The sequence below is a fragment of the Castor canadensis genome, chromosome 17, assembly GCF_047511655.1.
Source record: "Castor canadensis chromosome 17, mCasCan1.hap1v2, whole genome shotgun sequence".
In the NCBI taxonomy this organism is placed as follows: domain Eukaryota; kingdom Metazoa; phylum Chordata; class Mammalia; order Rodentia; family Castoridae; genus Castor; species Castor canadensis.
Window position 1 is genome coordinate 63238467 of NC_133402.1, and position 16069 is coordinate 63254535.

The window sequence follows — 16069 nt, forward strand, 5'->3', positions numbered from 1 at the left end:
ACGTCCAATTTGGCTCCCATTGTCTTATTTTTATTGGAATTTTAAATTTGGATTTGCATTGCTGCTTTTCCATTCAATGGTGATAAACACTAAAAATATCATCTGGGGGGAATGGAAATAAAATAAGCATCTGGAAAGAATGTGCTATAATGAAGATACAATTGTTTGCCCATAAATGCTAGACAAAGATTCTGGCTTTTCAAAAGCAAATGAATGAAAACATTTATGCCCAACCGAACCTACATTTTATTTTAAAAATTAAAATGCATTGACTTTGGTTACGTTTTTCTAACATGGTGGAATCAAATACAGGATAAGTGACTCTCTGAATTAACTAAAGACATGATAAAAGGTATCCAAGCATTCATTCATCCATCCGTCCATCTACTAAAGGCTTATTGAAGAAACAAAGTTAAGCATCACAATTGCTACAATCTCATTTATTAATGAAAGAATATTTAATGAAAGGCAAAATAGTTTGACCCACAACATAAGAAAATATGAGTTTGAAGTCTGTCACTTAGAAGACCTGGCAAATTGTCTAGCCTATCTTTTTTTTGCTGTATTATTCCGATCAGCACAGAGTTATTTCTTCCACCTTAAAAATAAAAAGGTCTTTCCTTTGGTTCTGTTTCCTTCATTTCTCTGTTTCTCTTTACAGTGAAATTCCTTTGAAAGACTTGTCTGTACATGATGTTTCTTGTTTCTTTCCTCCATTCTCTCTTGAACCTGTTATAATCAGGCTTTTACCCTGCCACTCCACCAATATGGTGCCGACCAGTGTCATCAACAACTGTTCATGCTTTCAATCTGTCCTGATATTCTAGCAGCAGTTGGCATGACTCGGCATGCTCCTTCTTGAGCTATATTCTTTCTTCCTTTGACTCCTGGAACATCACAGTTTCCTGGCTTTTCTTTTTCCTACTGGTTATTACCTCTCCTTTGTTGGTTTTTGACCTCTTAACATCTGAGTACCTCAGGGCTTCATTTTTGAGCCTCACCCCTAATGATCTTGTGCTATCAATCTTTCCAGAAATATTTCAAATCACCTGAGATAATGTATAAAGTGAAAAGATTTATTTTTGTTCATAGTTTTGGAGGCTGTAGTCCATAATTGATTGGGTCTATCGCTTTGGGCCTGTGGTGAGGCAGCATATCATGGCAGGTGTGTGCTGTACAGCAAAACCACCGACCTGATGGCCAAGAAGCAAAAGAGAAAGAGGAAGGGACAGTGTCCCACAATCTTCTTTGAGAGCAAGGAACAAATCCCTCCACAAGGCCCTACCTCTAAAATAGTGCTACCCTGGAGACCAAGCCTTTAGGATATAGGCCTTTGGGGGAATATTCAGCGTCCAAACTATGGCAGATTTCATCCAGTCTCTTATTTGCAATGTCATCTCTATGCTAATGACACCTGACATTGTGTGCATAACCTAGACTTCTCTCCTGAATTGGAGCATTCTGTGTCCAGCTAGCTCCTCTAAGGCTTCTCTTGATTGGCTAATACACTTTCAAAGCTCAGCAAAGTGACACTAGGCTCCTGATTGTCCTCCAGCCTGTAACGCTTGCATTCTTCCCTAGCTAATAAATGGTACAGCCACTCTTTTCAAACTTAAATCATATCACATACTCAGCTGTACTTAAAAGCTTCCAGTCTTTCCCACGTCACGCGGTTCTCCATGACTTGTTGCTGTCTGATTGTCTCTCATACTCTCCCATCGTTCACTCTGCTCCAGACACCTTGGTCTCTTTGCTCCTAGGGACTTTGTTAGCTATTGTTCCCAATTTCTGGATGGTTCTGCACCAAGTGCCTACATTGCTCCACTTTCCTTCAAATATCACCTTTTCTCTGAGGACTTCCCTGGTCAACCTGCCTTCCCTCGCAATCCTAGCTCCATTCCCTGCCTGTTACTGGTTTTATGACTTACTGTAAACACTATATATTTTGCTTATAAATTTTGACTACTTTAAAGTTCTTCTACTAGTAACTTCTTTGCTCCCTGTTATATCACCAGTATCTTGAACGATGGCTGGAACACAAGAGGTTCTCAAAAAATGTTTGTTCAATGAATGAAGGTAGTTAGTGATAATAAGAAGAGCTGTCTCTTAGGTAGAGAGGTAAGTAGAAAGTAAATATGTACTTCCTCATGTCAATGAACAATCAATGTTAATTATTTATATGCATATTATATACCCACGTGTATCTGTGGGAAATAATTTTTAGGTGGGAACTGTAAAAAGGGAAGGAGAAATTCTAGTTAAAAGGGATAATGTGGAAATACTGGAGTTTGGCTTAGATAACCAGCTCCAAGGCCTGCCTGGGGGGTGGGAGGATGGGAAAGGAATGAGGAGGGTTGCCCGGCTGGGACTTGTGTGAGTGGGTGCATGGAGTCTGCATGAGGTGTTCAGGAGGGATCAGGGTGAGACCTCTAGGCTGCAGTGCTGTGTGCTGATGTCCACCTTGAGCGTCCCTAGCAGTGCTCAGCTTCCAGGGCCAGAGGCAGGGCTAGCAGCACCTGCCTGTCCCTAGAACTGAACATGTGTACGCTAAGGCTGCGAACCACTCCATGCCAGGGAGAGGGATTGCGGCATGCTCTCAAGCTCTTTAGTGGAGTGTTTTGTCATTTGCGGTGTAAACGCTTATGGTGGCTAACAGTGCCACATGTCCGGGCTGGGCTGCTTTGGGCCTAATGCATAGTGATGTTACATGTTTTCTTCATGGGCTCAACCAAAAATCAATTTTCTTACATCTAGGGGCTAATTATCATTTACAAAACATATTTTTAAATGAAAATGCAATTTTTAACAAGGCAATCTAATTCTCAAAGATACAAAGAATATAAAATTGCTTTGTAAATCATATCACCTTTGTATTTTATAACACAAAGTTGATTTGCGTGGATTTTCCCTAGACTTCATTAGCTGACTTCCTATTCTTCCATTAAACAGTCTTGAGGAGAGACGCCAGGTGGCCAAGCCACTGCTCTTTATCCCGTTGGCAGTGTAGACACAGAGAGAGAAGATGCAGAGGGAGAAGCAGTGTCCTGTAGCCATGTAATGTCACATTATGCTTTCCACATCTTCCTTGGTTGCAGAGTGAGGACCCAGTGGCAACCTCCATAAAATGTGCTTCTGCAGTTCTCTGCAGTTTGTAGTGGCTTTCCCACACAGAGTTTAAACTCCGCTTGCCACCCTGTGCAGACATGGCTGAGCATCTCTGGCCTCGTTTCTTTCAGAGTGGTGACCTTAGGCTCTACATACGAAGGGTGGTTGTGTGTGGATACATGTGTGCATAGATGTACAGTGTTCACACACGTATGTATGTGTGCCATGTTTGCATACGCTATGAGAGAAAAATAACAGGTAGAAATAGAAATAAATGGAAAATGATACTAAGAAAAGAAGTGAGGAAGCCAAAGGGAGGGGAGGGATTAACATAAAACTCCTCTTGTGATCTAGGCTTCCAGAGAAGGAGTCAGTGGGGGAAGAGATGGGAGTACTCAGTTCTCTGGATGTTAAAGAATAAATTTGTAAAACTCCCCTTCCTGAAAAGAGAGAGCTGTAAAATGGATTGTGACAAGCCACCAGGGACCACTTGTCATGAATTCAGAGGGAGAACAGAAGGCCGTGGGGTACTGATTCTTATTTTGTCTCCCCTAGGTGCTGGCTGCTGTCTTGCCACGAGACAGTTATCTTTGAAGTTTTGTTGAGCAGTCTAGATAGCATGACTTGAAAGTGCAAGTCCCTACACAGGGGTCAGCTTCTCAGAATACAAAATGCTCAGAGAAATGAAAGAGTCCAGGAAAAGCCAGCTCAAGATATTTCTCCTTAAAACCTTAGAGAGTGCTAGAAGTCTTCATAATTTAAAGGATCCTACAAGATCCTTGGAGGTCTCTAGGTATTGGTATCTTGTTTTTGGTCACTTTGTTTTTGTTTTACTTGGGGACCCTCTATATTTCTGTAATTTGCATTTTGTGATTCCTCTGAAATGCGTGAGGTGATGGGCAGAAGGGAAGACTGGCCTTAGGGAGATCCTGGGCAGGTGGGGGCAATCAGGAACATCTGAGTATGAGACATGACAAAGAGAGAGAGATGAAAGCATGAGCCATCACGAAGAACTTTAAAATAACTCTTTAAGAACTCCTGGTTAGGAGTTCCTGGCCAATTAGAGGTATTGCTCGGAGGTCACTTTGCTTTCCCCATTCCCTCTGCCTCAATATTCTACCACAGGTCCTCAGCTTCATCAGGTCTATTAGAAGAGGGTCTCTGACTCCAACTGTATTCAGTCCAAGTCTTCGTCATTCCCTTTATCCATACTCCCTGCCATATAACATTGCAATGTTTGCCTACTAAGTGGGCTGGGGACCAGTTTGGCCTCTTGACTTTGAACTTTCTTTGGCTGTTTAGGAGATACGATGCAATGATTGAAATGGCCTTGTTTCAATACTGTGGCTTATTCTCTTTCCAGGGAAGAATGATAGGCACATGGCACTGGCAAAGGTGCTCCAGTCAAGCTTACCCTAGAACAGGACCCTGAACAAACCCAAAGATATATGAATAAGCTCAGATGATGCACCACTAAGCCCAGCCCAGTTCAAAATGGCTGAACCTTGCAGGAGAGTGATAAATGAATGTTTATTGCTAGATATCACTGGGGTGGTTGGTTGGTTGTTAGACAGCAAAACTAACTGATGCACTTTGATGTTCCACATATCTTCCAGAGTGATATGTCTAAAATTGCACTTCAATTATGCTAAAATTATTCTACATAAGTCCCCTCAACAATATCCTGTTTGAGCAGACTTGTGTTCCTCCAAATTCCTAATTCTTGGTGTCTCTGAGTGTGACTATATTGGGAAGTAGATCATTGCAAATGTAATTAGTTGAGATGAGGCTATAATGGAGTAGAGTGGGCCCGTAATCTAATATGGCTAATGTACTTAGATAAAAATGACATTTGAAGATAGACAGGTGCACAGGAAGGATCCATGTGGACATGAAGGTAGAGGTCATGGCTAATGCATTTAGATAAAGACGACATTTGAAGATAGACAGGTGCATAGGAAGAATCCATGTAGACATGAAGGTAGAGGTCAGAATAATCTGTCTACAGGCCAAGGATCGCCAAAGATCTCCAGAAAATGACCAGAAACCAAGAGAGAAAGAAAGACTTAGTAAAAAATTTCCCTAACTGCCCTTAGAAGGAACTAATGCTGCCAACACCTTTGTCTCAATCTCTATACTCCAAAACTGTGAAGCAATAATTCCTGTCATATAAGCCAGAACCCATTACTTTTAGGATAAAGCCTAAATTCCTTCTCAAAGCCCCTAAGCCCTTGCATAAGTTGGCCTGTGGCTCTATCTATGGCCTCATCCCTCACCATATCCCACTTGCTTTAGCTTGTCCTCCTTCACTGGCCACACTGAAATATTTACAGAGCTTCAGTCAGTTACTTAAAAGACTTTGCTCAGCTGATCCCTTGACCTCAATGCCCTCCTTGTTAAAACCATCCATCCTCTGCTGGATCCCAACCCTTTATCAAATTACTTCTATTTGTGTGTGTGTGTGTGTGTGTGTGTGTGTGTGTGTGTGTGTGTGTGTATATATTTTTTTTTTTTTTCTAGATTGAACACCATCTCTGGAAATGTTCTCCTGATTATTCCAGTTTTAACTAGGGAGGAAGCCTTACAAAGTGCTCTCCAAACACTTGATAAGGCTCTTTCTATCCCAGCACTTGTCATCTTGTGGATTACTGTTCATTGTATGTCTTTGTCCTTATCAATAGACTTGATAATGGACCTCTTGAAGGCAAGGTCACACACTGTATGTCTTTGTATTCCTAGTACTTAGCACAATGCTTGGCACAAAGTGGTCACCAGAAAATGTGTGTGGAAGGAATCTGGCATGCTTATATGCAAATATCCAAACAGATGTGTTCTCAGAATAAGGGAGATGCATTCTGCTGGTATGACAACTGGCAGTTGAGTTTTCTTAGAAGCAAAAGCACTCAATTAAAGACCAAATATCACTTTTGTATGCTTCTTCATTTCCTTCTCTCTCTATAACTACCCAATCTCATATGCTTTATAATGTGTTTAGATGTGACTGTGAATTATTACTGACTGTAGGCCTTTCATCTTCAAGACCGACAGTCTACGTTTCTGCATCTCTCAGGAGGGAGAGACTGTTACAACTATATTTTTGCTTACCAAGAGGATTGTTAATGGTTATCCTGGAGGGGAAAAGAATCTATAAATATCCAATCTGTAATGAAGTCTTAAGCTCACTTTCTTCCTTTACTAATGAAATTCTTTCCGTGTGTGCTGCCAGAATCGCTGAGGAAGAGACAAAGCCTGGAGTGAATTTTTCTTTTACCTGTTTAGTCCTCATTTTGGAATCTGATGACAGATTGTTGTAGGTATAATGTGCTTGTGTGACTCCACAGAAGAGAACAGCGACTATTCCTGAAATTCAAAAAAAGACCAGTCAAAACCAATTTTCTTTCCCATCTGAGTCAAACAGCAAGGCCATCCCAGCTGGAAAACGGACTTGATGATAGTAGAGTGAAAACTTTTAATAATTATCATGATAATGAAGCCTGGATAAATCTTGCTACTTGCTTTAAACATGGGTCTTGGGGGTGAAGCATAAAGAAAAGCATTAAGAAGAATACTCTTAATAAAAATGAGAAGAAGATTCTTCCTGGAGATAAGTGATTCCTTGGTCATGATTTAGGAACATTACAGTTGGAAGCACATGAACAAAAGACTGTATAGTCTATTCTGGGCTTCTCATATCCAGTGACAACTTCTTTGCTGCGTTTTATACTAAATATTGGCATATTTGCTCAGACATGTGCTTTCTACTGTGTACCTTGGAGAGCCTGGAAAGGCTCCTGTCATACCATAATTTAGTATTAAAAGCCATGAGTCACAAACCTAAGACATGGACAGGGCTTTGTTACTTTTGCCAACGTTCCTACTTGCCAGGCAAGAGAGAGAAGTCTTTGTTTGCCCCTTTGGCTGTTTGGCAAAGCTGGTTTACTTTCTGCAGGGTAATCTAATGAACACACACATATAACCAAGACACACACTCCTTGAAGGGAAGCCTGCCTGTGGTCTTGTATGACTCCTACCAGCTGTGGGCCATCAGCTGCCCCCAGGCCAGTGGTGGGGTTCATTTCTTAAACATATTATACTGAACTTTAAATGCTATAAGAAGTCATACACATAGTAGATATTCCTTTGGGACAGAGAAATAGCAGTGATGGGACAAATGTGTTGTTTGTCCCGGGGTTTGGGTGAGGATGTGATGTGAGCTGCATTCCACTTTGGATTAAAGATTAGATTAATTATGGGAAATTGGGTATAGAGGAGGGCTTCGGGAAAAACACAAAATAGAAGTGTTCCTCAACTCAGACCAAGGGGATTGAATTGAATTTTAAGCAGCAGAATCTTCCCATCTAAAAACACTCATAAATTAAATGCTGATGATTCTTAAGAGTACAGAGATATGTGAGTGGAATACTGACATTTCAAATGAATCTGCCATAAAGAATTTTAAAGAACTGAGCTTATCTTTTTGATATGTAAACCATATGCATTTATTTATATGTTGGTCATTTTTCAAGTTGACATTGGAGAAAATATTGCTGAAACATATCTACATAATGTAAGTGAATAGACATTTACATGACTTACTTCCTTTTAATACTATGCTTCCAAATTTTAGACAAAAGAATAAAAATAAGAAGGAAATTTTGCCAAGAAATATATATTCACTAATGCATTTCTAGAGTTTTTTTGTTAATTTTTCAGTTCTTAGAATCTCTTCAGAGAGGGGTTGGGGATTTAGCTCAGTGGAAGAGCGCTTGCCTGGCAAGTGCAAGGCCCTGAGTTTCGTCCCCAGCACCAAAAAAAAAAAAAACAAAACTTAGGAGACACTATATTTCAGTTTTCACAGAATTTCTGATAAAAAAGACAATGAACAGCAGAGAAATGTAGGGTGCTGAGCACGGGAAGTACTTTGAGGCACTAGGAGAATTGCCATGCAAACATTTCTCTTTATTTAAAAATGTGATTTCCCTATCTCTGTTGAATGTGTTGGGTTTTTTCTGGATGAGGATCAGCTGACTCTCTCTCTGCTGTGGAACCGTTTGGACTGTATATTGATCTGTGCAGAGGTAGTGTGTAAAAGGGCAGGTGTGTGGGAGCAGCGAATACATTCATTCTCAGAGTAAGAAGGGGTGAGGATTGTTACAAAGGGCAGAGAAGGGGCTCAGCTTCATGGAACACCTACCATGGGTGGACAAGGGGCTGCTTTAGTTTCCATCTTCTTAGTTACTGCACTGCTTTATCATCTCACAACAGCCTTACCACGACTAACCAGCCCCACTCACTGCCTTCTGTGTATCAGATCACCAACCTCCCTATTATTCTGGTCAAAACTTTGGGATCACCCTTTACTTCTCCTCTCACTGTATATCAGCAATTTTATTGGTTTGGACTTTGAAACTTACCTTAAACCCAACCACTTCTCAGCTCTTCCAGCCCTACCATCCAATTCTAAGCCAAAATCATCCTTGGCCTAGGTAATAGCAGTATCTTCCTAACAACTTTCTCAGTCTTCTGTTGCTTTCTCATAGTTGATTCTTCACCCAGAAACAACGGTTCTTTAGAAACAATTCAGATCACGTCAGTCTTCATCTCAAAACTTTGGAATGTATTCCCAGGGTATGGTTACATGCCTTTCTTCCCTCCTCACAATTCCCTGGCCCTACTTGTCACACTGCTCACTAAGCAAGTCCCACCACGGGGTCCTTGACTTCTAGTTTCCACTGTTGGGAAAGTTCTCCTCCAGAAATTCACGTGGTTCCCTCCTTCCTTCAGCTATCTGATTAGATGTTGTGTTATCAGCCAGACAATTACCCCTTATCCTTCTGTGCTCACCTGTCCTGCTTTTTTCATTTTCTCTTCTGCCACCTAACATTTTTTGTATTTGTGTGTTTATTTTCTGTTTTCCTGTAGTGAGATGCAAAGCGCATTAAAGATGAAGGGATTCATTGTTCCCCAATCCTTAGAGCAGTACCGGGCACAAGGTAGGCTCTCGTGAGTATTTGTTGAATAAATAATTGAATATTTTTATTCCCATTGAACAGTAAGACACTAAAGTAATTTACTCAGGATCACCTTGAAGTGACAGAGCTGAGATTCAACACTCCACAGACTTTCTGTACTTTTCTTCTTGGATGGCCATCTGTGAACATTTTGAGGTGATGCTAAGGCAACTAAAAATATTACTGCTTGATATCCTAGGGGACCAGAGATCTGATGATGACGGCTATGCATCTGAGCTGCCTGGGCTTGTCACTTAAGGGTATTGTCCCTCTTCATTCCATTGATTTCTGTTTCCTTGCCTTCCATAGAACACTAACGCGTTCCTACTGAATACTCTTGGAATCTTGTGTGTAGGGCTGCAGCATATGAACAACAACCTCTGAAGAGTGTCCCCACATGATCAGGGCCTGGTGTTATGATTAAAACAACAAAGTTGATCTGACCCTCAGCATTAGCATATGCAGTCATAATTCTATAGCTGGGTAATTAATTAAATCACACAAATTACTGTAATTAGATGACTTTTACAAGCCAAAACACATTTTGAAAATGTCTCATCTGAATACATCTCTTACAGTAGTCTCTCCTAATCTGCAGTTGCACTTTCTACAGTATTATTACCTGCAATCAACTGTGGTCTGAAAATGTTAAATGGAAAATTCCAGAAAGAAAGCAATTCATAAGTTTTAAGTAACTTTTACCGCAGTCTATTGTTTTAAAGGTTCTATTTTTTAAATTAATTACTGATTAGTCTCGTACTGTGCCTAATTTATCAATTAAACTTTACCATAGATGTGCATCGAGAGGAAAAGATGCAGAGTTATATACTGCTGTGTGTGTTCATATATGTACATACATGAACACACACATATATTTATATATATGGTCAGGCTTTGTTTGTGGAGCTGGACACAGACTGAGGATCTTGGAACATATCTTCCATGACCAAGGGTGAATTACTGTACCTATAAAATTCTCTTCTGTAGAAACATTCTGTTTTTCTCAAGTATACTTTGTCATTACGTTTATATATACTCATGCCTGTTAGTACTATTGTGCTACTCTTAAGTGGGGCCTTAGACAACTGTCTTAAATGCTCTTGATTTACCCAGAATCATGTGTAAGAAAGAAGAGGATGAGGACTAAGTGATCTTTGTGCCAGGCATCAAACCAGCTGCTCAGCTCCAAGCCCACCCTTCCTTTCTGTCTGTGTGCTCCTAGCACAGAGGCTCTCAATCTCACTTTCCTTGGCTAGTGCTGTTGGCATTTGCCATTGTGGAGCTCCAAAGGGAGACAAAAGCTCAGGAAAGAAGAGAAGCTTGCTCCCTTCTTCTGTCAACTGCATCTCGGCATGACTCTACACCGTTATCTGACAGCTGGATCCAGCCTCATTTCCTACTTTTCTTTTCTTTTTTTTTTCCTGCACCACCAGACCAGCTTCATGGCACCTCTCAGAGAAGGCAACAGAAGCTAGGCAATACTTCAAAGGTCTGGATCCCAGCCCAGAGGTTCTCTCTTAGGAGCTCCTGGGTTCTCTTCCCTTTGCTTCTCCTAGTCCTGGGTTTCGTACTTGCTTTCTGTAATTACTGCCCCTTTGTTACCTCAGTGTTCTCTTTACTTTTTTGGCTCTCTACTACCTGATTACCATATTTCCTGCATTCAACTCTGTCTATCAATTGCCAGGTGGTTTCCTTTTCCTGTCTGCAGGACTTTCTTGTGGGTCCCTTCTCATTCTAAACTTTGGGGGCCCCTGAAACACTTGCCATTTACAAGTGAGATCAACTCGTGTCTTCCCTGTTATAACTGGGACAATGAAGGACACAATAGCAGTTGAGACATTTTGCAAAGTCCCAGAGGTCTAGACTTACATTCTTTACAATCCTACTTATGGTTACAATGGTGTTTTTAAAAAGTGGTGTGAATTTGAGTCTTCAGACTGAAGTGAGTGGCTTAGGGGCTAGGATCAGGTTAGGTCCAGAATTATTAAAGATAAAAAACTGATTCTCAGTCATATGATCTTTTCAAAATACATGTACTACTGTACAGTGGAGTGGCTGTCTTGAAGCACAGGAAGTTCCCTACCATTTGAAATGTTTGACTTGAATGCTCAATCGTCTTCTATTTTAGAAAGGATTGTTTTCAGAAAGTAGAAGTTGGATTTCCTCCAATTCTGTGAGTCTCAACTTTTCCTATACATTATGTCATTAATCCATGAAGATTAACACCTCAATTTAGTCTTCATTTTAATTTCAGAATGAAGAAACAATAGTGGTACCAAATGAAACCTTCAGACATTTTGAATAGAGGCAGTCTAATTTTCTTAATAAGTAAAGATGTGATAACTTATAGATTTTCAAATATTCTTTCAATGTTAAACAGACAACTCTTCAAAAGTAAAATTTAAAAACATGTTGTTATCATATCTTCTGCTCACAAAAACTCAGTTTTTTTCACATAAGCTATGAGGTTAAGACAAACTCAGAAAGTCTCTGTGTGTTTCTAAACCACAAGCATTCAGATCAAAGGACATGGGAAGTAATGAATTCTGATGTCTGTCCCCAAGCAGCTGAAGCAGCTCGTCCCCAGAACTCACCTCCTCTCTCCTCTCTCACTGCTGTTTCTCACTCCACCCTTTGCCTGTCTTCCTTACTCCAAAAGCTATGCTTAATTACGGCCTCTATCACCGTCCTCTCAATACATCAGAAGCCCCTTGACCCCATCTGGAGGCTCAACTGTGGCCCAATAACTGTATTAGGCAACAGAGATTTCAGAATTTGACCTCAACTGAGTTAGTGAACAACAAAATCACGTGGAAAGCTGATTAAAATGGAGAGTCTAGCTGGGTATCGTGACACATTCCTGTAAGTTCAGCACTTGGGAGGCAAAGGCAGGAAGATAAGAGTTCAAGGCCAGCCTGGGCTACCTAACAAGACCCTCACTCAAAAGCAAACCTAAATAAATAAATAAAGCAGGTTCTGCTTCAGTGGGTTTGGGGTAAGGCCTAAAATTCTCCATTTTTATACTATTAGGAGATGTCAAACTTCAAGAAGCAAGGCTTTGTTCAAAGTCTGGTAGTGAGTATCAGTTCACCCTTCCTCTGGCTTTGCTTTCACCTTGGATGGTTTTCAAAAACACTTTTGCCTTATTCTTGACTCTTTAGCATTTTGAGGCAATTATAGGATAGCACTGAAGGAATAATACAATTTTTGTTACCCTTTTTTCTTGTCTTATAAATGTATTTTGCTGAACTTAAGAAATATTATAGATATGTTTTTGTGTTCTGTTCTGCTTTTCTTTCTTTGGCCTTCTAAAATTGACATGGTTCTATGCACTAATTTTAGTTTCAGGTAACAATTATCTAGGACCTTTGTGGGGTGTAAATTTTTTTATCTTAAAATTTTTTTAAAATCTCAGCAATATCAAAATATGAAACTGCTTACATGGAATAAAAATGATATATATTTTGCCATCAAAGAGGTCAATAAACTTTCCTCCTCCCCAAATGCAAGCAAATAATATACCCTGGTCATAATGTATAAAATTATCATGTCTTTTGATAAAATTGGTAAGAATAGAAATTAACAAAAAAAAGCATGGACAAATAAATGTATCCATTGACATTCTTAAATGTTATTTTAAATAAAGCTGATGATAAAATCAAGTAGAAAATTTAGCTTGCTTAGAAGTTGACAACAACAGGTGTATACTACAGTGCTGACCAAAGCCAGTGGGATAAAACCAAAATGATTATCTAGAGAAAAATTTATAAATTTGCATGTATTTTACTAAGAAAAAACTGAAAGTAAATGGGCTATTTATTTCATGAAGCTAAACAGGAAACATAAAGACAGACCTGAAATAAGTAGCATTAAAAAAAAAAGTACCATGGTGTGGTTTAAGTGGTAGAGTGCCTTTCTAGTAAGCACAAGCCTTGAGTTCAAAACCCAGTCTCACCCAAAACAAACACCTTAATTAAAAAATTAACTAGCTGGACATGGTGGCTCACACCTGTAATCCCAGCTACTAGGAGACATGGGTAGAAGGACTGTGGTCCAGTCTGGCCAAGGCAAAAATCACAAGACCCAATCTGAAAAATACTAAAGCAAAAAAAAGAAAAAAAAAAAGGGTTGGGAACCTGGCCCAAGTGATAGAGTTCCTGTCTACCAAGCACTAGGCACTGAAATCAAACCTCAGTACCAAGAAAACTAAGAAAAAAAAAAAAAAAAGCTACCCAAGTAATAATGTAGACTTGGTCAGGAAAATGACCTGTTCTTGGGCAGACACAGTAGGTATAAAATGGGTGGTGGTGGCCAATGGCTTCACGCTTTGAAGACTTAAACTTTGTCATCTGGATAGTGCTCTCCTGCCTCCTAGGTCTGTTCTGAGGAGAAAGCAATATCACGGACACTCAAATGCATTCCAAATTTAGCACACTGCTAAGTAAGTAAACAGAAGGTTTGCCATTACTATCAGAAGTAAACGAAAGGAAGAAGGAACAATCTGGAGAAGCTCATTTCAGGGGTAAACGGGACATTGTCTGTTTGAAAAATCACTGGGGGGATGCAATAATAAGTGCTGTGACATCCTATGCCCTTGATCATCATTTGTTACCTTCTCTTCTGACATCAAGGAAAGCAGGTGAAAATGCACTCCTTGCTCCTAGTGATGCAAACTTAGACAATTCTCAGTTATGCTACATACAAGGTACCAAATTCTCATGAGTTAGCCTGAGTATGTGTTACTCACTTAATTGCCACTTACCTACTAAGACCTAACACAGCAAAGCACCAGTTGTGTGTGCCCTACCTGTGACGTTCATACAAAAACACCTGAGACTAGGAATAACGAACAGGATGACAAGACGATAGGAATCCTGAGGGGGACTGACTTCCTTCTGATTGAGAAGGTGGGAGAGGGTTGTAAAACGCTCTCCTCAGGGACACCGAAATATTTGGCTATTGAAAGATGAGAAAAATTTGGGGGTGCAGATTTAGAAAAAGGGAATTCAATATTAGCCCAGAGAGAAAGGCAAGAGAACATGGAGCGTGTCTGAAAAACCTGCTGTACCACATTTTCTGAGTTTGAATCCATTATGAACAGGGAGTAAATGCATGCTGAATTAATTTTCTTTCTAAATACAAATGTTAGGATAAGCAACTAATAAAATCTATGCTTAATTGTCTAATTATTATATAATTATTACAGTTTGGTGGGTACCAGTGGGAGAGGGGAAGGCATAAGGAAATAATGAGTTAGGTGGAAGTATTTTGTGTCCATGTGTCCTGTTGAAATTGTCTAAGGAGAGGGGAGGAGAATAATGGAGAAAGATGGAGGAGGTGGATGTAATTAAGATATACTATAAGCACTTATGTAAATGTCACAATGTGCCCCTGTTCAACTACAATATGCTAATAGTGAAAAAGAAAAAAATAAAGCATCGTTCATGTTTTACTACTCCTAGTGCTCATAAGAATTAGATATATGAAAAACTACTGTCTATCCTGTCTTTCCCAACAGAAGTAAAATATGATTCCTTGATTTCCATTTCTGCAGGCAAAGCAAGCAGTCACGAAGTGCAACTATTAGGTTGCATTATATTCACGGGGTCCCTATGGCAGTGAGGAATAGAATCAAGTACATGCATTCATGTTCTCCTGGAGTGGAGCATACTCAAAAAGATCTGAGATCTAAAACAAATAAGGCACTCCAAAAGAAATCAGAAAGTGACCTGGAGAAAATGCAAACTTACAATCACGTTTGTGCAAAGATGGCCTTTCAGTAATCTCACCAAAGGACTCATTTATGCAATTCTGAACAAGAACTAGAACCAATACTTTCTGACACTGGCTAAAAGAACTGTTTCTGAGTTGAAGTTAATTGGCAAGCAAAGAAATTTAGGAAACTGCATGAGGAGGCCCATAATTCTTTGGGAAAAGTGATTTCCAGAGAGATGAATTTTCAGAAGACAATTAATGCTTTTGATTAACAGAGTATCACTTAACGCTGTTATCACTGGATCCTCTCAGACAGCATATCATCTGTATCTATTTTCTTGCTTACACGATCAAGGTTCAATGCGTGATTGGAAATTATGCAAGAAAAATGCATTACAGTGGGAGTCAGGAGACCTAGAACCTGCAGGTCATAGTTTAGACACTTAACAAGATGGAAGACTTCCTAAATTTAAATTCATTGCCTGGTTCATTGTTTTCTCCTCACTAAATTAAGGAAGGTGGTCTGTGGTAGTGATGTTCAAATTGGGGTGTTAGACAAGCCACTGGAGGGTGGAAGAAAATATGAGAATTCGTAATTTTATCCAGCATTTTTGTGTGTTAATAAATATATAAGCATATGGCATATATTAAACCTATTTGGTGTTTTTTTCCCAGTAAGGCTTAAGAAACTGGCAAACATGGCCATAGAGAATGTTTAAGCACTTTCTGATTTTAAATGGCTATGATATGATTGGTTGAATTTTTATAAGGCTTCAAGCTCTGCATACATGGAATGGAAGAATTGCCGGGGACTCCACAGATCGCATTGGCTTCCTGTCAGCAGATTACCCTGTATCCTGCTCTCCACCAAGTTCTCCTCAAGGTCTGCGTCCACTACCTTCCTCTCTGTGTTGTTCACAACCCCTGACTGTGCCCAGAAGACATTAGGTGCTCAAACAGCAGGTTTGTCAAAGAAATTAATCTCCATTTCAAGAACTGCTTATTTGCTTTGAAAAAATATATAAGGAGATTAGTTTTTGATCCTCACATACAAGTAGATGTTTATATGGATTTATTTGTGTCAGGGCCCATCTTCCTCTTATATCTCAATGTTTTATTCAAGACCATTGTCACCTATTGTCTCTGCCACTGATGACATTTTTCCACAGCTCTTTTCCCATTAAAAGTTGATGAAGCCTTCAGATGCAAAGCAGAAAAATAAACGTCTGTCACAAGGA

At 39.7% G+C, this 16069-nt stretch overlaps 1 protein-coding gene across 1 annotated transcript in view; it reads right to left on the reverse strand.

Moving 5' to 3' along the window:
* Positions 1-16069, reverse strand: part of Slc9a9 (solute carrier family 9 member A9) — a 511055-nt gene that overhangs the window by 244977 nt on the left and 250009 nt on the right. Inside the window, exon 9 of the mRNA XM_074059491.1 lies at positions 6377-6465. Coding sequence (XP_073915592.1) covers positions 6377-6465 — 89 coding nt within the window. The remainder of the gene's footprint in view (positions 1-6376; positions 6466-16069) is intronic.